The 27,783-nt window shown below is 43.0% G+C and overlaps 1 protein-coding gene across 3 annotated transcripts in view; it reads left to right on the top strand.

Moving 5' to 3' along the window:
• Window positions 1–27,783, top strand: part of THBS4 (thrombospondin 4) — a 56,452-nt gene that overhangs the window by 27,070 nt on the left and 1,599 nt on the right. For all 3 annotated transcript variants that reach the window (XM_077816304.1, XM_077816302.1, XM_077816303.1), the window contains 13 exons: window positions 1,692–1,769; window positions 4,746–4,898; window positions 7,357–7,461; window positions 7,708–7,815; window positions 14,835–14,994; window positions 16,307–16,425; window positions 17,241–17,293; window positions 20,473–20,666; window positions 22,077–22,255; window positions 22,635–22,683; window positions 22,794–22,990; window positions 23,938–24,110; window positions 26,351–26,490. In XM_077816304.1, the coding sequence (XP_077672430.1) occupies window positions 1,692–1,769; window positions 4,746–4,898; window positions 7,357–7,461; window positions 7,708–7,815; window positions 14,835–14,994; window positions 16,307–16,425; window positions 17,241–17,293; window positions 20,473–20,666; window positions 22,077–22,255; window positions 22,635–22,683; window positions 22,794–22,990; window positions 23,938–24,110; window positions 26,351–26,490 (1,708 nt within the window). The remainder of the gene's footprint in view (window positions 1–1,691; window positions 1,770–4,745; window positions 4,899–7,356; window positions 7,462–7,707; window positions 7,816–14,834; window positions 14,995–16,306; window positions 16,426–17,240; window positions 17,294–20,472; window positions 20,667–22,076; window positions 22,256–22,634; window positions 22,684–22,793; window positions 22,991–23,937; window positions 24,111–26,350; window positions 26,491–27,783) is intronic.

Here is a 27,783-nt window from a genome sequence, read left to right as displayed (position 1 = left end):
TATTAAACATTCTAATTATTTTTCATTCAATAAAATTACAAGTGTTTTGGGCAGCCCAGCAGAGTGTAGCATTATTGAATAGATGGCTACATCATTTTGTCCCTGACTTTAACAGCCATAACAACAGGTTAATGTGGGGTGAAGGAGAGACAGGAGAAAGCCTTACCTAATGGGAAACATCCTGTAGGATTTGATAGAAAATGCCAAATTTTCTGTAGGTCCATATGATATCTTGTAAAAGAGATTTATTTTCCTTCTGTAGATTTCTATAGGATGGTTCATAAAACTTACAGTAAAGTTGGCATCTTTCGTACAACTCTATAGACCAGATTCTGAGCTGAGTCCTGAGTGTTACTATAGTGGCAGCTACACCACACATGGGCTCCCCTAGGTTCGGAGAGACTTCAGTTGGCCAGATCTGCCAGGTTCATGGCTGCTTCGCATTCCTATACGAATACAGCCCTATAGGTTTTAGTGTAATTTCTATAGAACCCTACTGGTTAAGACCCCGTGAAATTCTATAGGAGTTTCTCAGAAGTATCACAAACAGACTAAAAAAGCAACAGAGCATATAGGTGAGAAAATTTAGTAATTGGTTCTTCCACATTGTACATAGTAATATGTTATGTTGATGTTACACTCATCAATGTATAGGAAATTTAACAGGGCATTAGTTTAGGACAGACTCTATGGCAGGAGTTCTCAAACTTCATTGCACCACGACCCCTTCTGACAACAAAAATTACTACACGACCCCAGGAGGGGGACCGAAGCCTGAGCCCCTTTCCCCACCGCCTCCGAGTCCCACTGCCCTGGGTGGGGGGGGCAAAAGCCAAAGTCTGAGCCCACCACCTGGGTGGGGGGCCAAAGCCGAAGCCCAAGGGCTTCAGCCCTGGGCAGGGGACCTGTAACTTAAGCCCTGAAGCCCTCAGTTTTGGCTTTGGTCCTGGGCCCCGGCAAGTCTAAGCCAGTCCTGGCAACCCCATTAAAATGGGGTCGTGACCCACTTTGGGGACCCTCCCAACCCAGTTTGAGAACTGCTGCTCTATGCTGTTATAGATGGCCATTTTGTTTGCAGTTGTTAAGAGACAGTCTGCTTTTCCATCACAGATAAAACACAAAATAAGTAATTTTAAAAGAAAAAGTTAATGCCACTGTATTCATAGGGCCAAATTAGATTTCCTCTGAGGCTGAGTTATGCTATAAAAAAAAAAAAAAAAAAAAAAGGAAGAAATGCGCTACCTCAGAAGCAATGCCAAAAGTCATTATGCAGATACAAGGTCCATTAACTGGGAAGAAGTTCTTTGTAATTAAACTGGCTCTAAAAATATTGGCTGTATTAAACCAAACAAAAATTGATTTAGCATCACAACACTTCTGTGTGGTAGGGAAGTACCACTACCCCTACCTTACAGACTGGGAACGGTGGCACAGAGAGGCCAAGTCACTTGTTCACAGTCACAAAGTCTGTAGTGGAGCAGGAATGTGAATCCAGGTCTCCTGGGTCACAGGCCGGCATCCTAACCCTTGGACCTCCCTTCCTCCATTTCTGATTCAGATTGAATGCCATATTGAACACACTTGTTCATGTTTCTAAAGCCTTTGAAGGTGGTCAGTGGGTGATTTCCCTTCACACTTGGATCTAAGGTTCACTAGCTTTTTATTATAGACTCCTTATTTTGTTGTGTTAGGTCTGCTTGGATATTGATGAATGTAATAATGGCCAAAATGGAGGGTGCATTCCAAATTCCCAGTGCATAAACACCATGGTAAGTACCCTTTCATTTACTGTTTTCAAAACTGATCATTTACATCAGGCTGTGATTTGGATCTGTGGTTCTGGCTTGAGATAACCTCTGTATTATATCTTTTGACTATCTAAACAAAAAGAATCCCATCTCCTCCCTAAAAGTTAAAACAACCAGTTTTTAATGAACAATTAGCATGGCTTCATGACAGGTTTCAGAGTTGCAGCCGTGTTACTCTGTATCCGCAAAAAGAAAAGGAGGACTTGTGGCACCATAGAGACAAACAAATTTATTTGAGCATAAGCTTTCGTGAGCTACAGCTCATCCTCTCCTCTTTACCCAGCAATGACAGCAGTCTTCCCTTCATCCCCTGCAGTTGCAGGGAGTTCTGGCAATTGTGCAAGTATTTGTGGTGGGGCATCATCTGAAAATATACATCTTCACTCCCCACTGGGTGTAGCTGTAACAAGACTGGAAGCCAGCAATTCCTCCTGGTGCCCTGTAGATAGGGGCAACCTCTCCATTTCTCTCTCTCTCTCTCAATCATCATAGTATATAGGGGAAGTCAGGGCAGAAGAGGAATGATACAGCTACCAAACAGCATAGGTGTTAAATGTAGCTGCTATATTACAGAAGAGTGAGCAGAGTGGAAGTAAAAGTGGAATGAGAGGAGTGAAAGGAGGAGAAAAGGCATGGAAGCTCCTTTTAATACATTTTGGGCCTTTCACACCCCTTTAGCCTACTGCTAAATGCTGTTTCACTATGAGATGGTCTGCTGTGTATAGCTAAGTAAACTCACACAAAAAGAATAAGAGAACCCCCACATTTAAATATTTAAGTTTATTGAGTGCTTCTGGTGATATCAAACTGCAAGCTCTGGGTGAGGTACTTTTACATAAATTAAGTATTGTGTTACTAAACCCCCTTCCTCTGCTGAATATCTTTCTCTTTTTTTAACATCTACAGCATTTCTATCTGATGCATCTTCTGTCCTGTTACTAGACCAGGCATCCTTTAGAGATCTTCAGCCCTTTTTCATGCAGTCTTTAGGGAGACAAGTGGGCCTCTGGGTAAGCCAGTTCTTGAAAAGCTCATCAGTGGAACAGACTGACTGTCTGCCCTGCCTCCATTAAGTATCATCTGGGTCAAGAAATGCTGTTTTAAAGGTTGTTTAACTCAGGAGTGCCCAACCTATGGCCTGCAGGCCATACACGGGCCACCAGAGCATTTCATAAGACCCGTGGCCTACTTCAAACACAATACACTAAAGGCTGATTCATTAGTTTTTGCCATCATGTTGACATCATTTTAGCTTACACAAATGTGTAAACAGACAATGCTATACCTAGAAACAACCTATCTAAATAGATATGAAACAAACTGAACTTAAAATATAAATCAGTACAGGTGACTTTAAATTTTATTAAAATATGTAGAATCTGTTTGGCCCACACAAGGTTGTGCTTAGGTTTATGTGGCACCACTGGATTCGGAGCCATGATACAGCTAAGAATACATTGTGCAAATCCAAAGTAACTAGCGGATTTCAGGAGTTGTGAGCCTGGGTGAACTGAACCCATCAATTTTATTTAAATAAAGGGGGGAAAGAATTGCACAAAGCACTGGATTTCGTACAGTCCTAACCACATGCAGATCTCAGCTAGCTGCCAATTTTCTAAACTATCACTCATGAATTATTTGATTTATACAATTCTCCATCTATCTCCACGTTCAAACTGTGTGGCTTACTGCCATGAAATCAGATGGCACAGATGAAAATCCTAAACAAATCCAGACAAAACCATGTCCTTCCTGGTACAGACAAAATACTACATATGTGGGTTATGAGTATGCTTTTCCAATCCACCTGGACTAGGTCAACTCTAACAGGTCACCCATGAGGCTTTGCTGCTTAAGAGGTAGGAAGTCATCTGAAACTCCTGATAAAACAAAGACTCACTATTTACACATAGAGCTGCATGTCTAGTTATGTCAATATATATTTGTTCCCTTTCTTTGTCTTTGAAAATGTTGAAAGTTATTATTGATTATGGTGGGGTTTTAACTGATGTTCTTGTTGTTGTTTTTTCACCGGACAGTAAAAGATTAAAAATAATTAAGCATGGGGAATAGAGAGCTCAAGACCAAATGAAGTGCCTGTGTGGGCTTATTACAGCCCATTAGTAAACCTGTCCACATCACAATACCCACCATCAGTAGCAAAGGCACTAACTGCAACATCCTTGCTTGGAATCTCTGGGCTTGTTTACGTAAGAAAGTCACACTGATGTAGTTTCAGTGTTATTTTAAGCTGATTTAGTTAAGCCAATACAAAAGGCTGCATGGACACTTATGTCAGTTTAAACAAGGTTTATTTTGATCTAATTTATGTCAAATCCTAGACATTATCAACAGACAGAAGTTGTACCAGTTTAGCTTAAGTCAGTTTTTAAACTGATTTAAGCAAAACCAGAGCAAACTTTTGGTGGACACATTTACTTCAGCTTAAGAGCAGCTGGTTTCAATTTAGCTTAAACTTGTTCCCAATTAAGTGAAGCTAAACCAAAACAAGGCTGATTTATACCAAAATAAGAGTCCACACATGCTTTTCACCTGTTAAATTGATTTGTAATCTGTGCATAGACAAGGGCTCAGCAAAGAATGAACAGGCATGGAGACTGTAATATCCTTTCCCACCTTGAAGTTGGCTCATCCTGAGTGTGGGCTGCTGCTGGTACTCTACCTGTTCTCTGGATAAATAGGGGACTTTGGTCCCACCACAGCTGTCAGTCTCACATGTTTGATAGCACTAAGTGCACGTGAAAAAATGTCTATTCACAAAGGAGCTAGCAAGACGCCTCAGCGAACATGAAACTTAGCCTGCACATCATAAGCAAACAGTGTGAGGCAAATCACAGACACACTGTTTCGGAAGAGGATTGCTTAATTTTAATGCAAAACAGTGAAACTCATGCAAATGATTGATGGTCTTTACAGGGTTCTTACCACTGTGGCCCATGCAAACCTGGTTATACTGGAGACCAGGTCAAAGGATGCAAGGCTAAGAGCAGCTGCAGAAATCGAGCCTTGAACCCATGCAGTGTCCATGCACAGTGTACTGAAGAGAGGCAAGGAGAGATTTCATGTACCGTAAGTTGATGATAGGATATATTTTAGGCTGCTCCAGAAAAACTAGAAAAAACAGTCCTACTGAGGCAATGAGCAGGATGTTTTAGGGCCTGTGTACACTTTGATCAGTAAAAAAGTGTGTTTGTAACCAGAGTATTACCATTTGACCCAGTTACAAAACAGTCCAGTTGTGTCCAGATAGCAGACTCTCTCCCCTCCCCCCAGTACATCTACGTGGTAGCCAAATCTGGGTGGCTACATTTACCATGCTGCCTAGCAGCATTTGTAGGATTGTGTTCTGGAAAGTCTGCCTCTGCTATCTGAGCTGCTATCCTGTATGATCTCAGCAGAAAAGTATGCCAAACATCAACGCGCACAGAGCAAGCATCAGCATCACATGGATCTCTGGCCATGTTCTGCTGTCCAGTGAGTTGTGAGGAAGGTTATCTGGTATATAAGTGTGGTTATGGGCTCCTGTCTACATAATGAGATAAGAGTATTCTGACCAGATTACCTGAAGATTGAGCACGTCAGATTAGATCTCTGGCGAGGGTGACACATAGCTGGTTGCTGTAGTTATTAGTCATGCAACGTGTGGGCACAAACTGTGCCACTAAAGGGGTACAAACTCAATCAGAAGTTTTTGTGTAGCTGGAACCTTAAATACAATAGGCCTAATAGCGTAACCTTTGTATAGGCAGAATTTCAAGTGAAGTTCATTTCTTTTGCCACAAGGAAGACTAATATCAAGGCATTCATACACCAGGAACAGCAGTTCCCCCACTGTGTCTAAAAGAATGAAAACATCACAACCAATGCCTACTGCATTAAATAAAGATCTGTATTGCTCTTCTCTATGGTATATTTAAGAGATTATGAGGGTTTTTTTTCTGCTGTTGTAATGAAAGGGTTGGACAGATCTATTTACTTAGGAGTATTTCTATTTTTGTATGCAAGCATCAGATACGGAAGGAGTCATTTAAATTTGACATTGGTTAAAGTAATCTGAGATGCCAAAAGACTATTCCTTGTTATGTTGAAGGTTTTCATTCTAAACCTATTTGTCTTTGTTTAAAGAGATGCAGTAGAACGAATCAGGTGTGTGGAGATTCACTGCAGCAGAGCTCAATTCCATGTCTTTAAAAATGTCAGCTCTATGGGCAGGGTCTCTAGAATACTGTAATATTTCAGAGTCCCTTTCTGTAGCAAGGGTTTATAAATTCTGTCTATAGAGATCACTAATCTGCTTGGGCCAACCAGTGGGATACAGCACCTTTCACTTCTTTCTGTGAAATAACCTGCTGGTTTTAGTCTAATTCTCTATGGATATGTTTCAATACCCCCAAAACACCATGACAGCTAGTATTTATCAGGCTTGCTAGATGGCATTCTCAGTAGAGAGGCCAAGGACACAGTACATATATAGACTTTACTGCCCTTTCTACCCTGGGAGGTAGCAACTCTAAACCAAGATTGAAATGCATTGGTGGGACAGCATGAGGAAGCTATCCCTGCTAGAGTGTGACCAGAAGTGCTCCCTCACCCAACCTCAGTCTTTGCAACTCATCCAACTCATCACCCTGGAAGCAAGGGACTGATCCTGCATATGAATACCACATATGCTCTACAATTTTCTTCTGGGGTCTGAAGCTAAATCAGACATTTTTCCTTCTGCTATCCCCTCCCTCTCTGGCCCTCTAGGTACATCTCAGTTTTAAGTATATTTATTTCAAAGAAAAAACTGGGATACTTCAAATGTCTGTAACAGAGAGATTTCTAGATATTGGTGCTGAGGACAGTCAGGAGAGGTCTGAAGTCCACTGGCAGTTTTACCCAGACATTTGGGTGTGCAGTTTCAGCAGTTACATCCACAAATTAGGTATTTTTGAGAACTGATAGCAATTTAGATACTTAAACGGTCGTATGCAGAAATGCCCAATTTGCTCGTGCAAATAATTGTGTGTAAAATATTCCAGAGAGATTTCAGACTTCTCTTTCTGAAAGTCTGGCCCTCAGAATATATGTTACATACTTTGGCTCTTTTTCCAGTGGGTTTGCATTTTGTTGTCTTTCAGGGAGACTATTGACCTCTGCTTCACCTCGGATCACTAATGCCTACCTTTTCAAAAGCAACCACTAATTCTGGATGATCACCTTGAGACACTGAGGATCTGAGCATCCACTGGAGTCATTTGGAGTTGTGGGTACTCAGCACCTCTGAAAATCAGGCCCTACGTGTCTGACGCTGGCAATCCAAAATTAGCAGATACATTTTAAGTTTGGAGCTAAATCTCAATGCCTACCTTAACAGATAGCGATGTGTGCTTGAATATATCATTATACATGTTAGTGCCTCCTGCACAGCATATTGATCCTTTCTGAAACTGACCTAGGGTCACATCTTGAGCATTGCTGTACATGTTTGCAAAGTGGAATCTTCAGTCTTTCTGTGGTTCTATACTAGTGTTTTCATTTGTAGTGTGGCATTGGTTGGGCTGGTGATGGTTATATCTGTGGAAAGGACATAGATATTGATGGCTATCCTGATGAAAAACTCTCATGCTCTGCTGATAGCTGCAGAAAGGTAGGAGGCTTTTTCTTTTTAATCACCCAGGGGAGTGATAGTGTGGGGGCATGAAGAGGCAGTGAGGGAAACACTACGAAGTATAAACACTTTTGCAAGTTCTTTTATGCTTATTTTGTTTAAAATACATTTCATTAAGAAACTTTTCAGGTTAATAGTAAAGAAAGTCAGTCAGCCCCCAGGAGAGAGATTTCAAGTAATGTTGTGGAATGCTGGTCATATTTCTTGGGTTTATTTTTTGCGTAGGACAACTGCAGATTTGTTCCAAACTCAGGACAAGAAGATGCAGATGGTGATGGACTCGGAGATGCCTGTGATGAGGATGCAGATGGAGATGGAATTCCTAATGAACAGGTACTGTACACAGACATAGAACATGGTTCAGGTTTGGAATCCCAGGCCAATAGGATGGAATGAAGTTGGTGCAAGGTGGGACAATTCTAAACGTAATACAGTACCATTTTCCTAGGCATGTCCCACTGCCCTCACTACATTTAGCCACCCGTACTCACCAGCACCTTCTCTAATGCACTCATTTCTATTTATACAATGCTTACATCAAAGACCTGAAAAATCACACTGTGACAAACAACCTTAACTCCAACCTACCAATAAGAACATAAGAATGGCCCTACTGGGTCAGACCAAAGGTGCATCTAGCCCAGCATCCTGTCTTCTGACAGTGGCCAGTGCCAGGTGCTCCAGAGGGAATGAACAGAACAGGTAATCAAGTGATCCATCCCCTGTCGCTCATTCCCAGCTTCTGGCAAACAGAGGCTAGGGACGTCATTCCTGCCCATCCTGGCTAATAGCCATTGATGGATTTATCCTCCATTAATTTATCTAGTTCTTTTTTGAACCCACTTATGGTCTTCGCCTTCACAACATCTTCCGGCAAGGAGTTCCACAGGTTGATGGTGCAGTGTATGAAGAAATACTTCCTTTTATTTGTTTTAAACCTTCATCTGGTGACCCCTAGTTCTTGTGTTATGAGAAGTAGTAAACAACACTTCCTTATCTACTTTCTCTACATCAGTCATGATTTTATAGACCTCAATCAGATCTCCCCTTCGCCATCTGTTTTCCAAGCTGAAAAGCCCCAGTTTTATTAATCTCTCCTCATACGGAAGCTGTTCCATACCCCTAATCATTTTTGTTGTCCTTTTCTGAAACTTTTCCAATTCTAATATCTCTTTTATGAGATGGGGTGACCACATCTGCACATAGTATTCAAGATGTGGGTGTACCATGAATTTATATAGAGGCAACATGGTATTTTCTGTCCTATCATCTATCCCTTTCTTAATTATTCCCAGCATTCTGTTCACTTTTTTGACTGCCGCTGCATATTGAGTGGATGTTTTCAGAGAACTATCCACAATGACTCCAAGATCTCATTCTTGAGTGGTAGCAGCTAATTTAGACCCCATCATTTTATATATATAGTTGGGATTATGCTTTCCAATGTGCATTAGTTTGCATTTATCAACATTAAATTTCATCTGCCATTTTGTTGCCCAGTCACCCAGTTTTGAGAAATCCTTTTGTAGCTCTTCGCAGTCTGCCTGGGTCTTAACTATCTTTAGTAATTTTGTATCATCTGCAGATTTTGCCACCACACCACCCTTTTTCCAGATCATTTATTAATATGTTGAATAGGATTAGTCCCAGAACAGACCCCTGGGGGACCCCACTATTTACCTCTCTCCATTCTGAAAACTGATCATTTATACCTACCCTTTGTTTCCTATCTTTTAACTAGTTACCAATCCATGAGAGCACCTTCCCTCTTATCCCAGGGCACCTTACTTTGCAAATTACTTTGGAATTAGAGGAGTTCCTCAGATCTGTCACCGAAAAAGAATGGCTCAGGTTTGGGAATCTCCCTTACATCCTCGGCTGTGAAGACCGATGCAAAGAATTCATTTAGTTTCTCCACAATGGCCTTATCGTCCTTGAGTGCTCCTTTAGCATCTCCATCGTCCAGTGGCCACCCTGGTTGTTTAGCAGGCTTCCTGCTTCTGATGTACTTAAAAAAAATTTGCTATTACTTTTTGAGTCTTTGGCTAACTGTTCTTCAAATTCTTTTTTGGCCTTCCTAATTGTATTTTTACACTTCATTTGTGAGTGTTTATGCTCCTTTCTATTTTCCTTACTAGAATTTAACTTCCACTTTTTAAAGGATGCCTTTTTGCCGCTCACTGGTTCTTTTACTTTGTTGTTTAGCCACGGTGGCTCTTTTTTGATTCTCTTACTATGTTTTTTAATTTGGGGTATACATTTAAGTTGAGCCTCTATTATGGTGTCTTTAAAAAGTTTCCATGCAGCTTGCAGAGATTTCACTTTTGGCACTGTACCCTTTAATTTCTGTTTAACTAACCTTCTCATTTTTGTGATGCTACATTACTTGTAATTTAGTAATTATTTAATGACAAATTTTCCTTGAAAAAAATACTATGTGACCATGTAATTAAATATCTTCCATTGTTGTTTGCAGTATTGGTATAGCAGTGGTAGTTCCCAGAATGTTAGAGAGACAAGGTGGGTGAGGTAATATCTTTTACTGGACAACTTCAATTGGTGAGAGAGACAAGCTTTCAAACTTTCACAGAGCTCTTCTTCAGGTCTAGGAAAGGTACTAAGAGCGTCACAGCTAAATACAAGATCAGGCCAACCGACAGCTCTCTGACACCACGTACTATAGAGAAATCAAAGAAGACCCCACACCACAATTTACCCAGGAACTTAAGGATATAATCAAATCCTTCCCCAAACAACTCCAAGAGAAACTCTACAAACCCACCCCCATGAACCCACCCCCGTGACCTTTTACATGGTTCCCAAGATACACAAAGGAACCTGCACAACACTTTCAAAAGATGAGCCTGGGAGCTTCAATTCATAAAAACTTTGCTTGACACTAAAAATCATGGTCTTAATAAAGACATTGGATTTATGGCTTATTACAACAACCTGCAATCCACTAGTCCCACTTTTTGTGCTATGACTGTGCCTTAGAATATGTGTTAACTACTTATGCTAAACAATCTGCTCTATCTTGTTCTTAGCTGTGGCACTGAGTATCTTTCCCAGACCTGAAGAAGAGCTCTGTGTAGCTTGAAAACTTGTCTCTCTCACCAACAGAAGTTGGTCCAATAAAAAGAGATTAACTCACCTACCGTGTCTCAGCAGTGAAATAGTTAAAGGTGAAAATTTCAGTGTCAACATTATGTTTCAGACATAACAGTTCCATTATCATGAAATGGGCAGGTCTCACCTCCCAGAACTATTGTTACAGGCTGTCCACATTTTGAGGAAGACAACTCTGCATTTATTTACCTGTTCATTTTTTCAAGGGTTTCTTGAACAACCATGAGAGTTAGGCACTCTTGTTTTTATTTAAATTGAAGTTTAGATTCTGTAGCATCCATCCAATAGCAGTGTCACAGAGTACACCATTCACCGTTTGTCTGGTGCCTCCTCCTAGCTGCGCTGGGGATTAGCTCACAAGGTTGACACCCCTTCCCACGGTTGTATACTGTCACTCTGTCTTTCTCTCTGGTCTGCAGCCCCAGTCTTGATTCAGGAACCGCAGTATCCTCTTCATGAGTCAGCCCTCGTCCAAGTCACTCAGCATTCTCCCCTTCAGGGTATAGGGCTTCAAAGTCTCTGTCACTCCCAGTGACCCCGACACTCTTTCAGTTCACTGCCCCACCAGTGCCACTTCCCCCGTGGCAGGTAGGGAACCCAGGCCTGCCCTCTACTCCAGGTTCCAATCCAGGGACCCGCAACCCAGCAGTTCTGGGCTTTCCTCTCCCAGCACAGACTGCTCCTTCCCTGGACTTATAGATTCATAGATATTTAGGTCAGAAGGGACCATTATGATCATCTAGTCTGACCTCCTGCACAACGCAGGCCACAGAATTTCACCTACCACTCCTGCGAAAAACCTCTCACCTATGTCTGAGCTATTGAAGTCCTCAAATCGTGGTTTAAAGACTTCAAGGAGCAGAGAATCCTCCAGCAAGCGACCTGTGCCCCATGCTACAGAGGAAGATGAAAAACCTCCAGGGCCTCTTCCAATCTGCCCTGGAGGAAAATTCCTTCCCGACCCCAAATATTGCAATCAGCTAAACCCTGAGCATATGGGCAAGATTCACCAGCCAGATACTACAGAAAATTCTTTCCTGGGTAACTCAGATCCCACCCTATCTAATATTCCATCACAGGCCATTGGGCCTATTTACCATGAATATTTAATTACCAAAACCATGTTATCCCATCATACCATCTCCTCCATAAACTTATTGAGTTTAATCTTAAAGCCAGATAGATCTTTTGCCTCCACTGCTTCCCTTGGAAGGCTATTCCAAAACTTCACTCCTCTGATGGTTAGAAACCTTCATCTAATTTCAAGTCTAAACTTCCTGGTGGCCAGTTTATATCCATTTGTTCTTGTGTTCACATTGGTACTGAGCTTAAATAATTCCTCTCCCACTCCGGTATTTATCCCTCTGATATATTTATAGAGAGCAATCATATTTCCCCTCGGCCTTCTTTTGGTTAGGCTAAACAAGTCAAGCTCCTTGAGTCTCCTTTCATAAGACAAGTTTTCCATTCCTCGGATCATCCTAGTAGTCCTTCTCTGTACCTGTTCCAGTTTGAATTCATCCTTCTTAAACACGGGAGACCAGAACTGCACACAGTATTCCAGGTGAGGTGTCACCTGTGCCTTGTATAATGGTACTAAAACCTCCTTATCCCCACTGGAAATACCTCTCCTGATGCATCCCAAGACCGCATTAGCTTTTTTCATGGCCATATCACATTGGCGGCTCATAGTCATCCTATGACTCCTTCCTACAACTCCTGGTTTCGCTCCTTGCTCTGGGTGTACCAGCCTCAAGCCCTCCTCCCAGGGAGTGGCTGCCCTTTGCCAGCTAGGGTTGCCAACTTTCTAATCGTACAAAACCAAACACCCTAGCTCTACCCCTTCCCTGCCCCAGCCCCAGCCCCGCCCCCTGCTCACTATATCCCCCCTCCCTCGGTGTCTCGCTCTCCCCCACCCTCACTCACTTTCACTGGGCTGGAGCAGGGGGTTGGGGTGCAGAAGAGGATGAGGGTTCTAACTGGGGGTGCAGGCTCTGGGGTGGGGCCAGAAATGATGGGTTCAGGTTGCAGGAGGGGGCCTCAGGCAGTGTCAGAGAGTTTGGGTGCAGGAGGGGGTGAGGGGTTTGGGGTGCAGGAGGGGGCTCCAGGTTGGGGGGGTGGGAGCAAGGGATTCAGAGTGTGGGAGAGGGCTGTGGGTTGAGGCAGGGGATTGGGATGCAGGAGGGAGTACGTGGTCTGGGCTGGGGGTGCGGGCTCTGGGGTGGGGCCAGGGATGAGGGGTTTGGGGTGCAGGAGGGGGCTCCAGGTTTGGAAGGGCTCAGGGCTGGAGCAGGTGATTGGGGTTGGGGCACAGGCTTAACTCGGGAGGCTCCCGGCCAAGGGCACAGCAGGGCTAAGGCAGGCTCCCTGCCTGTGCTGGCACCACACTGCACCCTGGAAGCAGCCAGCAGGTCCGGCTCCTAGGCAGCGGGGCCAGGAGGCTCTGTGAGCTGCTCTCACCCACAGGCACCACCCCCTCCAGCTCCCATTGGTCTCTGTTCCCAGCCAATGGGAGTGTGGAGCCGGTGCTTGGGGCGGGGGCAGCACGCGGAGTCCCGTGGCCACCCTGCTGAGGAGCTGGACCTGCTGGCCCCTTCCGGGGCCCAGTGTGGTGCCAGGACAGATAGGGACTAGCCTGCCTTAGCCGGGCAGCACCGCCAACGTGACTTTTATTGGCCTGGTTGGCAGTGCTGACCAGAGCCACCAGGGTCCCTTTTTGACCAGGCATTCCAGTTGAAAATCGGACGCCTGGCAACCCTATTGCCAGCAGCAGTCCCTGTTCGGTGCCAGCTTCCTGGCTTTATAGGCCCTGCCTGTTATTGCACAGCTGAACCTGCTTGCAATCAACTCCCTGCTCCCGAGCTCTTCCTCCAGGTGCAGTCTGTGGAGTTAGTAGGCCTGCCTGGCCAACTTAACCCCTTCTAGTCCTGTGTGGGGTTGACACCCTGTCACAGGTAGATATATTAACAGTGTTAATTCAATTAAAAATTAACAATGAATTTAAAAAGTAGCCCATGTCTCAGATTTTGTTACAGCAAAACAATTTTCAAATCTCAAAAACACCCAGGAGCCTATTTGCTAGAGGGAGAGGCAATAAAGTTAGTCTCATCCCCAGAAAAAGAACTTAGAAGCCCATTTAAAAATTATTATAACTCAAATAATGAATAGTTTGGCGTGAGAATTCAGTCTGTACTCAGGGCCTGGTCCAAAGCCGACAGCAGTTAACGGGAGCCTTTCCAATGATTTCAAAGGGCTTTGAAGCAGGCCAGGTCCTCAAAGAGTAAGTGCTGTCAGTTTGGGATGATTCACTGCGTTATTGGTGCATAACAAAAAATGTAATTCCTGCTTTAAATGCTAATCCTAATGCAGTTCTAACTGTGGAATTGCTTTGGCGCCTTCACAGTATTGAACCTGCATTAACAATAAGACACAGCTGATACTGTAAACTAACGTAGGGCCCTATTGTCCTGTCCATCTCTGGGTGGAGAGAGGATGAGAACCCAGGTGTTCAAGAGGGATGCGCAGAAGAGGGAAGTGCTGCTTCCTTGTTACTGTCCCCCCCAGCCCCTCCCCACGGGCCTTGCAGAATTAATACCAAAGTAGAAAACATGTTAAATCTGGAATTCAGGCTTTTTTGGGTGACAAGGTCAAATTGCCAAGCAGAGTCTTGGTTTGAGGATATACCAGTAGGGGGAGCCGGCTTTTTTCCTAATGCAGTGGTTTTCAACCTTTTTTCATTTGTGGACTCCTAAAAGATTTCAAATAAAGGCACGGACTCCTCTGGAAATCTTAGACACAGGCTGCAGACCCCCACGGGTCCATGGACCACAGGTTGAAAGCCACTGTCCTAATGGATTGAAGCAGTGTGCATCCTGAAATGCAGACCCTGAAATAAAACACATTAAATAAGAGAACCAGCATATTAAGGCAGACTGTTTAAATGGACCCATGTGAAATGAGAACCAAAAGTCACTGTTATAAACAAACCCTTATGCACTTTGGACAGTAGTACCTCTCATCCACACACACTGTATATAAAAACTGGAAGTTGGTATAGGACTAGTGAAATCTGGTCCTGATTTATAGACCACATAGAATGCCAAGCTATTTACAATAATATATTTGCATCTGCAAAAGAGTTTACAGTGTATAAATGAGAGTTAGGATTATTTGACTCAAGTAAGAATTTAACAGAAAGGAATTTGTGTTTTTCTCCCTTTTAGGATAACTGTGTATTGGTGCCGAACATTAAGCAGAGGAACAGTGATCAAGATATCTTTGGAGATGCTTGTGACAACTGTCGCACAGTCTTGAATAATGACCAGAGGGACACAGATGGTGACGGGAAAGGAGACGCCTGTGATGATGACATGGATGGAGATGGTTGATCAATCTGCACTTAACATAATTCTTTAAAATCACCCAGCATGTGCTGTGTGTTATGGCATGGCTACACTAGAGAGTTTACAGCTGCACCACTGTAAATTCTCTAATGTAGCCGTGCTAAGCTGACAGGGCCTCTGCTTAACTACTCCAGCCCCCGCAAGCAGCAGTAGCCCTCCCGCCGACATAGCGCTATCCAGTGCTTATGTCAGCGTACTTGTCTCTCAGTGGATAGTTTATTCACATCCCTGAATGACATACATTAGTATCGTGTATGTCCTGTAGCGTAGACATTGCCTAACAGAGGATGTTTGGAACCAGCTTTTAGGCATCTCTAAGGCCGAATACTTTAGTTCTAGTTTCCAACAGTGATAGGGTAACCCAGAGATACTGTGTAAAACCCAGCAATTTTGACTGTTTCCCTCTTGGCAATTGGCATGGCTGCAGTAGAGGACACGAAACATGTTGCAAGAACAGTTCTGACTAACCTGTAAGACTGCAAAGGGTGATAACTATGAATCCCAACAGCAGCAGCAACTCAGACTAAAATGCAGAAAATTTGGGGACAGCGTCACTTGGTCAAACACATCTTCTCATGTGAGATTTTGTCAGAGATCACATCTCTGCACGCAACTCCTAGTTGCAGCCATTTTTATTTATTTTGTGTAAATATTGATTATTTTTTTTGCTCCACCCCAAGCCCTGGGCAATGTGCAACAGTTAAACTCCACTATAATTCATACAACAATTAAAAGGCTGTTGAACATTTTAATGGACTATCAATATTAACAGCAAAAAAAAACAAACCAAAAAAAACCTCCCCAAACCTCTTCACAATAATCCACAGGACCAACCACATCCTAGCACATCTGACTGCCTCCTGCCTGAATGCCCAAGAGATCCCGGTCATGCAACATTTTATTCTCATTGCTGCGTGGGGCTTGGAAAAAAATCAAGTGCCCTTAAATGTAATATAATAAATGAAATGTCACATGATATAAACTGTATGGTATGGGGACAGAATGCAGTATGGGGACAGAATGCAGTGAGGTGTGCAGGAAAATGGAATGCAAGGCAAGGTCATTAGTGAGATGCACCTAACCTTGATTAAATGAGATGTGCACAGAAACAGATTTGCTGTTAATGTTTATGATGTAATCACGCAGTGTGCCCTAAGTGAATCCTGCAGACATTGGTGATGGCTGAACAGTAATGCTGTATTCTGTGAAAATACATAAACGGGTGCATTTGGAAAATACACACATTTGGAAACCTAGGGATTAATTTTGACTAATATTGATGATTTTTCCAGGTATTAAGAATCTTTTGGACAATTGTCAGAGGGTTCCCAATCGGGACCAAAAGGACGGGGATAACGACGGTGTTGGTGACGCTTGTGACAGCTGCCCCACTATCAGCAACCCCAACCAGGTTAGTGAGGGGAAGAAAAATCTGTAGGATAGCATAAGCCTCAGCCACCAAGTTAGTGAAAAAGTGACCGTGAGCACCAAATAACTGTAGAAGGAGACAATTGGAGCTACAAGAGATCAGCTGCTTCCATTTTGTTAAAGGATATGTAGAAAAAACTTGTGAAACTTTGAAAGCTTGAGTTTGGAAAAGGAGACTGGAAATAGGAACAGATAGGTGCTTTTTCACAGTCTGCATGTCTCATTGTGCACCTTCTCTGATCAATTTGCCGCAACATCTCCCATCTGTGGTGGGCCAAACAAGTCAATACAAGCCTATACAAGTCAATGGGAAGACTCCATTGGGAGTACAGATTCGTTACATGTATTCTTTCTTTCATTAGGGCCAAATGTTGATTTTCTTATTCAGACAAAAACCTCTATCACCACAGACTCAGAGTCATTGAGTAAACAGAGTAGATTTGCTACAGTTTTCTGTTCAGTTGTGTAACACCGTAGGCTTATTTTTAAGGTACAGAAGAGGGAAACCTCTTCTGGAAAACGAGGGTTGACTCATTTTCAGTATCTCAGGCAACTTTCTTTTTTTTTTTTTTTTTTAATTCCTTCCTTTTTTTAATTCCTTTAACCCCAGAATCTAGTCCCGCCCAATTTAATACTACTTTGTTTTTTCTGCCCTTGTTAAATAAGTTTTCTTCTTTCGATCACCCACATAACCAGAAGATCTATTTTATAAAAAGAACTGATCCTGCCAATATAGTACTGTCATTTTAATATTCTCTCAGCAGTTAACACTACAATTTCCTCTGTTTCTGTTTCCAGTCAGATATTGACAATGACCTGATTGGAGATTCTTGTGACACCAACCAAGACAGGTACAGTACCCCCATCTAATATCAACAAGAGAACAATACTGGATCAAATTTAGCCCTGGCATAAGCTAGTCTAATTCCACCCACTTCTGTAGAGATGCACCCACACTCCCATCAGGAGTTCAGCCCTAGGTTATTTTCAGTATTTCCTGTCCAGTAAGAACATACTTTATTTTCATTACATAAAATTCTCTTCTGAAATAACTATCATTCAAAGCCATGGTCATCAATTACTGTTGCTATAACAGTAGGTAAACCATCCCCCCTTCCACTTTCTCCCATGCACATATGTACATTTCATCAGTTCAGGTCCAAAAAGGGTATAGAAAACAGGTACATGACATGATTCAAAGCTGATTCTGTAGAAAGAAAACTGGCAAGCTCCACACAGAACTTATATTATCAAATCAACACAAATCAAAACCAAAACCACCCAAACAATTTTAGGGGGAGGTGTTTTCCCCACTAACACACAAGACTTCACTATAACATAAAGTTTCATTGTAAAAGGCAAGGACCTACCTGAAAAAAATGTCCCTTTCACTTTAGTATAGGAGTAGTGGTAAAGTCTCTCTTCATCCCTTGCAGATACTAGGCGGGGCAGGGGCAGGGGCAGCTGAGGATGTGCTGGGGAATCCATGAAATGCCATTTCTTTTCTCCCAAAGGCAGTGACTGTCACAAGACCAGCTGCATTCGCTTTCACGCTATGATGAGAGCAACACCAGCAAAACTAGGTTTAGGGCATTATATTTTACTCCTCTTTCCACAAGGAAAAGGCAACTACTACTTGCCCCTGCTCAAAGCAGAGGAAAGGGGAAGTGATTAAATCCCTTAGGAATGCACCATTTCCCACGCATGAGAAGGTGATAATTGCTGCATTCCAAGGTGATTAGCACAATGGAAACCACTGAGGCCTGGTCGGCACTAAGGATTTCCTGAAACTACCCTACCATCGTCTATCCTCATGTATGGGGATTAGCTTTAACATGGAGTGAAGCTTCACTGCAAAGAGAGTGAGGCCTTGTCTTCACTGCTAAAAAAGTGTGTTTTCTGTCTTGGGGTAGCTGTCCCACGAGCTATCCTGGGGTAAAAACACAGTGGAGACAAGGCACTGTAGTTTTTCTGTGAGGTAATGGCAGGTTATAGCTACTCTACAGCCATTACAGTGGCACCGCTACAGTGCTCCAGATGTCCAGGTGGAGCACCGTAACATAAACGCTTCCCACATCTACCGAAGGGGCTTTTCTGTCAGTGCAGTTAATCCACCTCTCTGAGAGGCAGTAACTAGGTCAAGGGAAGAATTCTTCCGTTGACCTAGCCGCATCTACACCAGGGGTTAGATTGCGTTAACTACAGCACCATGGGCAGTTGTGAACTGGTTGATGGAGGAGGCTAGCCCCCGCTCCCTCCCTTCTGCCCCCCGGGCCACCAGCCGACAGCTCCTGGCTGCCCAAGCGCCCCCAGCCCCGGAGCACCAGGCAGCCACACCCCCGGAGTACCAGGCTGGCGGGTGGCACAGTTCTAGTGCCCCAAGCACCAGGTGGGCAGCGCAGCAGGGCCCTGGCCCCAGCGCCAGCTGCCCAGAGTCCCAGAGACAGTCCCTCAGCCCCAACCAGCCTGGGCCACAGAAGAGCAGGACCTGCTGGATGGGGTCTGGGGGCGGAACATGGATGGGGCCACACCAGGCTTTTTTGGGGAGGCTCAGCCATACACAGCACTCAGGGCATGAAATTTTTCACAGCCCTGAGTAATGTAGCTAGGAAAAGTGTAGACCAGGCCTAAGTGACAGCACTGTATCCCCAACTGGGCTTGACCTCACCTAGTTTACCTTGAGGTAAATCTAAAGTGCCTTATCGCCACTGTGGTTTTGCCTCAGGGTACCTCACACACGTTTGTTACCCAGAGGAAAAACTCGCCTTTTTTAGCAGTGAAGACAAGTCATGACTGTCCGTTGATAAACGTTGCAGCTAATCCTGACTCTCACTGCACTTCACTGTGGCTCTGGCTACTCTAGGCAAAAAGGTATTGGGGAGAAAAAAAAATTGCTGGAATGCCTTGAGTTTGCAACACCCTCTATCCCTACACAACAGGAGCCCTAGGTGCTTCACCAGCATGGGTTATACAAATTGGTTGCAGTACCTGAGGTAAGGTCTTCAGAAGGAGTCTGACTGAGCCATTGTAGCTTATGGTGATTTCACTACACCACAGTCAGGAAGCCACAAATAGGTTTGGAAGATTTTTATTGGTAAAGGTTGGTAAATGTTGATTTCACCGAACACACACAATCCCTGAACAAAATATTTCCATCAATAACAATAGCAATTTACAGATATGGAAAGTCAGATAAATGCTGCTTGAGAAGTTTAGTAGAGTCCCGCCTTCATGTTGTAATATGGGCATTAGCTGAGCTGGAGCTGGTGCCATTTAGATATGGCTGGAGGGCAGTTCCTCTGCTTCCCCTTCCCATCCTCCCCCAAACCCCGTGATTTACCATGTGTTAATTTTAAGAAGAGGGAGCCTCTGAGGCAAGGACACTGCCAGGGTCAGGTGTAGGGGGATCCCTGCTCTGCCTGGAGAATGCAGCCTCCTCCCCATAATTTGGCAAAACAGCGAACATTTAAATTGATTAAAAATTAGAAAAGGCTTAAAAATAAACAATTGATTAAAAAAAAAAAAATCAAATCCTGCCAAACCTAACTACTAGTGATGCAGCTGTATCAGTTTAGCTAGGCCTCAATGCAGGGCTGCTGCTGTATGGACATTTCCCAAAACACCTGTCAGTGCTGAGTACCATGGACTAGGCCCATCAGGAACCCCCAGTCACAAAATGTTTGTACCTCAAAATATTTGTCAAAAAGCAGTGTTGCTAAACCATGGCAAGGAGAAGCCAGGCACGTAACCACTTCCTGTACTCCGTGTCCTCACATTCAAAAACTGAAACTTCACTATAACCAGATTAACTATGAGCAATTTTCACGGTCCCAGATATCTCATTTCACGGTCCTTGTGAGAGTTTTCCTTTCATTACATGTGCTGGCATCAGGATCCATCCGATGGCATCAACTATACTTTGTATTTCATGATTGATTAGCTGTTGTGCTCTAGTCTGGGGACAAGAACTGATTCTTTGTGTGTGTGTTTTGTGTGTGTGTGTGGTTTGTTGTTTTGTTTGAATTCATAGTGACGGAGATGGACACCAGGACAGCACAGACAACTGTCCCACAGTCATTAACAGCTCCCAGCTGGACACTGATAAGGATGGGCTGGGTGACGAGTGTGACGATGATGATGATAATGATGGGATTCCAGACCTCATGCCCCCGGGCCCTGATAACTGCAGACTGGTTCCCAACCCAGGACAGGAAGATGACAACAGTAAGTCTGTTCTACCCACCTATGCAGTTAGTGAACATGCAGTACACTTACTGTAAGGCAGCATGTTCTCACCAAGGGGAACCAAGTTCACATAAGCCCCTGTTGTCCAAAGTCTAAAGGTAGATTTCTTTTTTGTACAGGAGGGAGCCCTGTTATGTACAAGTCAGGACTGACACATATTACGAGTAGCAGCAACCAATGGCTCTGTCCCATACTCTGGGCCACATTCTGTGCTGCATCTCTCAAGCAGGCGCAGCTGGGGTGGGGAGAAGCTTTAAGCCATCTTTGGGCCTCCCAGATTTTAGGCTACTCTGGGGGCTGGGCAGCCCAGGGATCACTCTGACTTACAGAAGCCTTCCTTGGCTGCCTGTAAGCTGCTGCTGTCACACCTTTGACATCCCCCTTCTTCTCCAGCATGCCCCTACCTTTGAGGAATTCCCTCCGGGGGCACTCAATGCCCTTCATGCTGCTGGAATGGCATAGAGGTACTAGCAGAGGCTAGAATTTGGCCCTTGGCTCTCACTTTCATGAACAATTTAAATTCACCAAATTTATTCAGATGTGAAAGACAGACTCACGTTAGGATCCCTGTGACTCAGCACAAAACTGTAAAATCATCTGTCTGTCTCTCTGTTTTTCTTAAACCAACTAACTTGTAAAATATCCCTGGAAGATTTTTCAGTTTTCACCAGAACAATGATACAAAACAATCTTAAAAACAAGCCAATACTGTAAAATCTCTCTACTTCACATTAGTGATTGAGGGTCCTCCTTGCACCTTACTGAATCTTGCAAACAAGCAAATGACTAAATGGTTTACAAAGCAAGGAGAATGCATCACGGAATATACTTTATTCATTAATTTGGATATTTGTATTTTTATACTTAACTAGAAAATATACCCATACAAGAATTTCTAAAAACAATGGTGTCTTGGTCATTTGAGAACTTAGTGTGGAACTCTGCTGTCAAATCTTTGCTTACAAGTGGCAAAAGACAGTCATTTTGTGTCTCATTATGTGGTATTAATTTTAGTCCAACAAAAGTGCTATACACTTGTATTCTGAATTTTGCTTGATCTGTTAGCCATGTCAGTTCTGAGTACAGCGAATGGTGTGTTTGTTAAACCTTAAAAAAACACCTATTGCACCTGTCAAATTTGCTGTAAATTTCAAGCACTTTCTGTAGGTTCCTTTGCCGCCATAAATTTTAAGGTGAGAAGGGACTCTTAGATCAATAACTTGTGTATGGCTAAAGTATATCTTCCAGAAAGGCAACCAGTCTTGATTGTAAGACATCAAGAGATGGAGAATCAACTACTTCCTTTGGTAGTTTGTTCCAATGGTTAAGACTAAGGTGGTTGTAGCTGCATTGTAAATAATTCCCCTTTTGTTTCATTGATGCATTCAGGTGATGGAGTTGGTGATATATGTGAATCGGATTTTGACCAGGACACAGTAATTGATCGAATTGATATTTGCCCTGAAAATGCTGAGATCACCCTCACAGATTTCAGGGCTTATCAAACTGTGGTCCTGGATCCCGAAGGTGATGCTCAGATTGATCCTAACTGGATGGTTCTGAACCAGGTAAAAATACATTCAACACCTTTTAGCTGTCAGAAACAAATAATTACAAAACAAAATTAAAAAAAAAACCAACCCAACCTGTGCTGAGCTTATCAGAATCTGTAATTTCTTTGCTAAAGCATTACAATCAACTGATGCTTGCTAAAAGCCAAAAGGAAAGGATATTTTTGAAAAAGTGTGCAACTAAGTTTGAAGTTACACACAACACTTGGGCTAAAATAATTACAGACACAGAAAGCTTATTCCGGAAGAACTTCACTGCTGCACAGAGGGCCAGCATGAGGCCGATGTAGAGCTGTGGAACGTCTCATTGTAGCAATTGCAGTATCACCCTATTGTTTATTACGCCTCAATAACATAATTAAATTTCCCCTCTCAGGGTATGGAAATTGTACAGACCATGAACAGTGATCCTGGCCTCGCAGTTGGTATGGAGACCATTTTTGTACTCATGTTTTGCAATAGAAAAGCTTTTGGCATGTGGTCAAGTTTTCTGCCAACGATTGGTCTTCACACAGTGTCTATCCATTGCTCCTAGGCTACACAGCTTTCAATGGGGTTGACTTTGAAGGCACCTTTCATGTGAACACGGTGACGGATGATGACTATGCTGGCTTTATTTTTGGTTACCAAGACAGTTCCAGTTTTTATGTGGTAATGTGGAAGCAGACAGAACAGACTTACTGGCAAGCAACTCCATTCAGAGCTGTTGCAGAGCCTGGCATTCAGCTTAAGGTACTGGGCTAAGTAACATCATCAAATTTGGTGGCTCAGTGTTCTCTGTGCAACGGCTATCCAAGCATACAAGGAGTTGGCCATATAATGCCTATGCTATTCTCCCACCATTGCTGGGGACCACCAGCTCTTTCCTAAAGGAAAGGTAAATTTAATATCAGAGTGGTACCTTGCGTACGTGCATCACTCTAATAACTTTCAGAGTAGCAGACATGTTAGTCTGTATTGACAAAAAGAACAGGAGTACTTGTGGCACCTTAAAGACTAACAGATTTATTTGAGCATAAGCTTTCGTTAGCTACACCTCACTTCATCGGATGCATCTGATGAAGTGAGCTATAGCTCACGAAAGCTTATGCTCAAATAAATGTGTTAGTCTCTAAGATGCTACGAGTACTCTAATAAGTGTATGGAAATGCAGAGGATAATTTGAATCTACCAAAATGTGTGTGCCAATCAATGCTCATTAAAAATTTATGAGGCAGCTTTCATCGGTTGCCCTAGAGTTGAAATGGGCCCTTTTAATTAGAATAAATACATAAAGTCAAACCTGGACACAGATCTCATTCAATTCACTGGTGATGGCCTAAAGTGACCATTTTTAAAGAGGCTGTGTGTTTGTCTAAAGCAGAACTTCCCCAAATGTGGTCCATGGCACACTGACTAGTTGCCCATTGAGACCTTCTGGTCACATGCTGCTGGCTCCTCCTTGTTCCTAGCTGCTTAATGAAAAGACAGCAAATATTAAATACTTTCATTTCTCCTTGTAAGCAGTGTCTACAATTGGCACAGGGATGTCATGAGCTCATGGATGGGAGGGGAGGTGTGCAGAAGGCAAGTCTTCTAGTAAGATGTGATCCACACTATGAAAAGTGAGAGCTCCTGGTCTAATGCTTAAAGGGAAAATTTTCTTTGTTCACTTTCTAAACAATGCCATATTTGTCTAGGCTGTTAAATCTAAGACTGGCCCTGGTGAACACCTCAGGAATTCACTCTGGCATACTGGGGACACCAATGACCAAGTCAGACTGCTTTGGAAAGACCCAAGAAATGTAGGTTGGAAAGATAAAGTCTCTTATCGATGGTTCTTGCAGCACAGACCCCAGGTTGGATACATCAGGTAGGGACTGGCTTGTTTAAACCTTTGTAGAGCTAAACAGCAGTTATTATATTTTTTATACTTGTGAAATTCTAGTTGGGGGGGTGTTTTTGTTTTTTAGAAAAACCAAACCCCATATAATTACAAGTATTGTCAAATGTCTCTGGGCTTTGTAGCTGCTAAAGACAGACATTGCTATTGTGCCTGGTTTTGCTTTAAAAGTTTTTGAAAATACCAGTGACACCACTTCTAGAAACACATTCAAGTCTTAACATTTCACAGTTATTTGACTTCTGTATGAATATTCCTTAATGTTTATCCCGTGGAATATGTACATATAAACTGTGATAATTTATCCACAACACCCTGTGTAACAAGTAACAGAACTAATCAACCAAAGCTGGCCCCACAGAAAGCGTAAAGATGTAAAACAGAACAGTATCAGTAATTAGCACAGCATGATTATATATGTACACACACACACACACACACACACACACACACGCTATAAGCAGTGTTCGCGTAGCTGTGTTGGTCTCAGGACATTAGAGAGACAAGATGGGTTAGGTAATATCTTTTATTTGACCAACTTCTGCTGCTGAGAGAGACAAGCTTTCGAGCTTACATACAGAACTCTTCTTCAAGTAACCTTGTCTATATGAGATATGACCTCAATATGTTCTCTGAGTGTATGTTAGCATGGAAGTTCTTCTTGTCCCTATGATGTTTACAAATTGCCAGGGGCAAGACAAGTAGTCGTGATGGTGGAATTCACACTCTTTGAACAAAGTCTGGAAGTAGCGAGGCCATTACTGCAGTCACCTTTTTAAATATTAAAAGGCAAAAGAGATGTTGAGCCAGTTCTAAGACTATGATTCAGTCAGCGAGAAGCCTTTACAAATTGCTCTTGATTTTTAATCTGTTTTTCAATAGATTGGGATTTACAAATGTAATATGAGCAATGTTGGCTTTGGCTGACATCCACGGAGAGGTGTAGGTCTCCTAAAGAAACAGGGCATTCTATTTTGTTAATATCTAAGAAGGGCAAAAAGACAAAAATGAGAAAGCATTTTAACAAGAAATCATCATTCAGGATCAGGGGTTTGATCTTGGAACATTCAAATCAATAGAAGTAGGATCTAAAAGTATTATATTAAAAAAAAACAAACCCAAGTGCACACGGCCCTACTCCTTGGCCCCATCAGACCAATTGCATAGTTGCGCTGTTTTCAAGTAAGCTGAATCGGGCAAAGGATTTAATAAACTTCAAGATTCATCACAGTTTTTGCAGCTCCCTGCCTTTCAGAGCATGCAGAGTATACAGCCACGCACTCTCTTTTTAGTAACTCCAGTTAAAAAGCCTCAGACACCAAAGGAGCGGATAAAGCGAGTCTTATTTAATCCTTCGAGAACAAGGGCCTTCAGAACCAAAAGTGAAAGTCTGAGCCAACGCTTGGACCATAACTCACTACAGTATGTTTTGACTAAGTATAGCAGCCCTGTGGACTATGTAGCATCGCGCATTTCTCGGAGACTTCAGCAAGGCCTAGGAATAGGCACAAAAGCCAAAATAGCCGAGGAGAATTGATAAACTAAATTCACCAGCTGTGCTATTTTTGAAAACACCCAAATAAACAAAAATCAAGGATGGTAAATCATTCCTTTTTATAATGGTTTTATAACAAGGAAACTCTTGGGGAAGGTATCTGTATTTCCATATGTGTTTGTACAGCTCTTAGCACCATGGAGCCCTGATCCTGATTGGGTCTCAGTGGGCACCACCATCATTTCAATAATAAATACTGATATTTACAGATAAGTACACAGCTGAATGTTTGGTGCAGCTGGTATGGAGCTAGCATAGCCAACTGACTCCCCCAGTGTGGGGAGCATCCTGGGATGAGAGTGGGCATGTAGGGTTGCCAACTTTCTAATTGCACAAAACCGAACACCTTGCCCCGCTGTGGTCAGAACGTACAATGATCCCCAGTGATCCCCAGCTAGCGTAAGGCCTCCTACGGGGCTGTTAGAAGCTAGCCTAATTTGGAGCAACTCTGCCCCTTCTCTTCCCCACGGGCACAGCCCTATCACACCTGAGAGTTATAACTCTGGTTTCTCTTCAAGTTGATGGTGGTATGGTCCTGAGACCAGTCTAAGGAGCTTGTCACAAGGTAGAAGAAAGATAGATATTAAAAACACTTTTGCAAAGCAACAGTGGCTATCTGAGCGCTGACAGGGGTTGCATTTGTTTTATTCTGAAGGGCAAGATTTTATGAAGGTTCTCAACTGGTGGCAGATTCTGGAGTAACTGTAGACACTACCATGCGTGGAGGAAGACTTGGTGTTTTCTGCTTCTCTCAGGAAAACATTATTTGGTCCAACCTGAAATATCGCTGCAATGGTAACATTTCTCTTAGAGCGACTCAGCTCATGATTATCAAATGACTTACTGTATTAGAGGAGAAGTAGTTTGGGCTCTTTTTTAAAAAAACAAACAAAAAAACAAACAACTTGCAGCCTTCCCTTTCACCAGCAAATGAATCTGTGAAACATTGTGCCTGACGCCGGCCTTAGTATGGATCGCGTCTTGCCAGAGGTAGAATAAGCAGCTCAGCTGCTCTGTTGCTCCTGATCTGCAATATACATGTAATCTGCCAGCATAGTCCTGCCCTTATATGGAGCATGCTAACGACACCAAGTAGATGCAATTAGAAATGTTACTAAAAGACCAAATGACCACCACCTCAGAGCTAACCATACAGCAAATGAGGCATTGTCCTCGGTCAATTAAATATTATGTCCCCCAGTACACATTGCATTCACTCATACATCCATTGTACGGGATGTTAGCCAACCCACACTCCAGCCAAACTGCTGCTGCTCAAATCAGTTAGTGGAAGGCAGTTTCTTGTACCGGTCTTCACAGTTATAGCTATGAGCTTCCTCCGCATGATGCCTGGCACCACAGCTGAGAAGGCACGCTCATCTGCAGACAGAATTTAGACATTTTACACCTCTTCAGTTTTGGCCAGGGCTCCTTCTAGCTGAACTCAGATCTCCAACGTAGTGAGTCGGCATGAAAATCTCTGAATTAATTTTAAAACAGTAACACAATACATCATAAAACTTGGGCACACTTTACAAAAAACACAATCCTGGGCTGCGTCCCCCCAACCTCGCCTAAACCACCACGCTGCCCTGGTGCTCCCATGTACTTTGTGCACACAGCTGTACTTCCCCGTTAGATAATGAGTACACCCTTTCCTTATTGCATGAAATTCTTCTGGAGGAATTGTTCACATGAGGCTATTTCTGTCATATCAACTCAGTGGAACACAATCACTTCTCTCAGAGTAACAGCCGTGTTAGTCTGTATTCACAAAAAGAAAAGGAGTACTTGTGGCACCTTAGAGACTAACCAATTTATCTGAGCATAAGCTTTCGTGAGCTACAGCTCACTTCATCGGATGGCCTTTCTGCAACTGCTCTGCCTCTAGTTTCAATGACAAAGCAAATTGCTGTGCTCAGAAATGTGATTCAAGCGAAAGACCCAGGATGGCAAGTGTAATTGGCCCCTTCATGAAGTGAGAGTTGTTAAGATTAGAAGTGTGATTTTTCCCAGAAAGCATTCCCCCCCCACCCCCCAGCTTTAGCACTTTTAGAAAAATGGTTCAAAACCGACTGGCTCTGCTTG

This window comes from Eretmochelys imbricata, chromosome 5 (genome assembly GCF_965152235.1).
Source record: "Eretmochelys imbricata isolate rEreImb1 chromosome 5, rEreImb1.hap1, whole genome shotgun sequence".
NCBI classification, from domain to species: Eukaryota; Metazoa; Chordata; order Testudines; family Cheloniidae; genus Eretmochelys; species Eretmochelys imbricata.
This window is presented reverse-complemented; position numbering and strand designations above follow the sequence as displayed.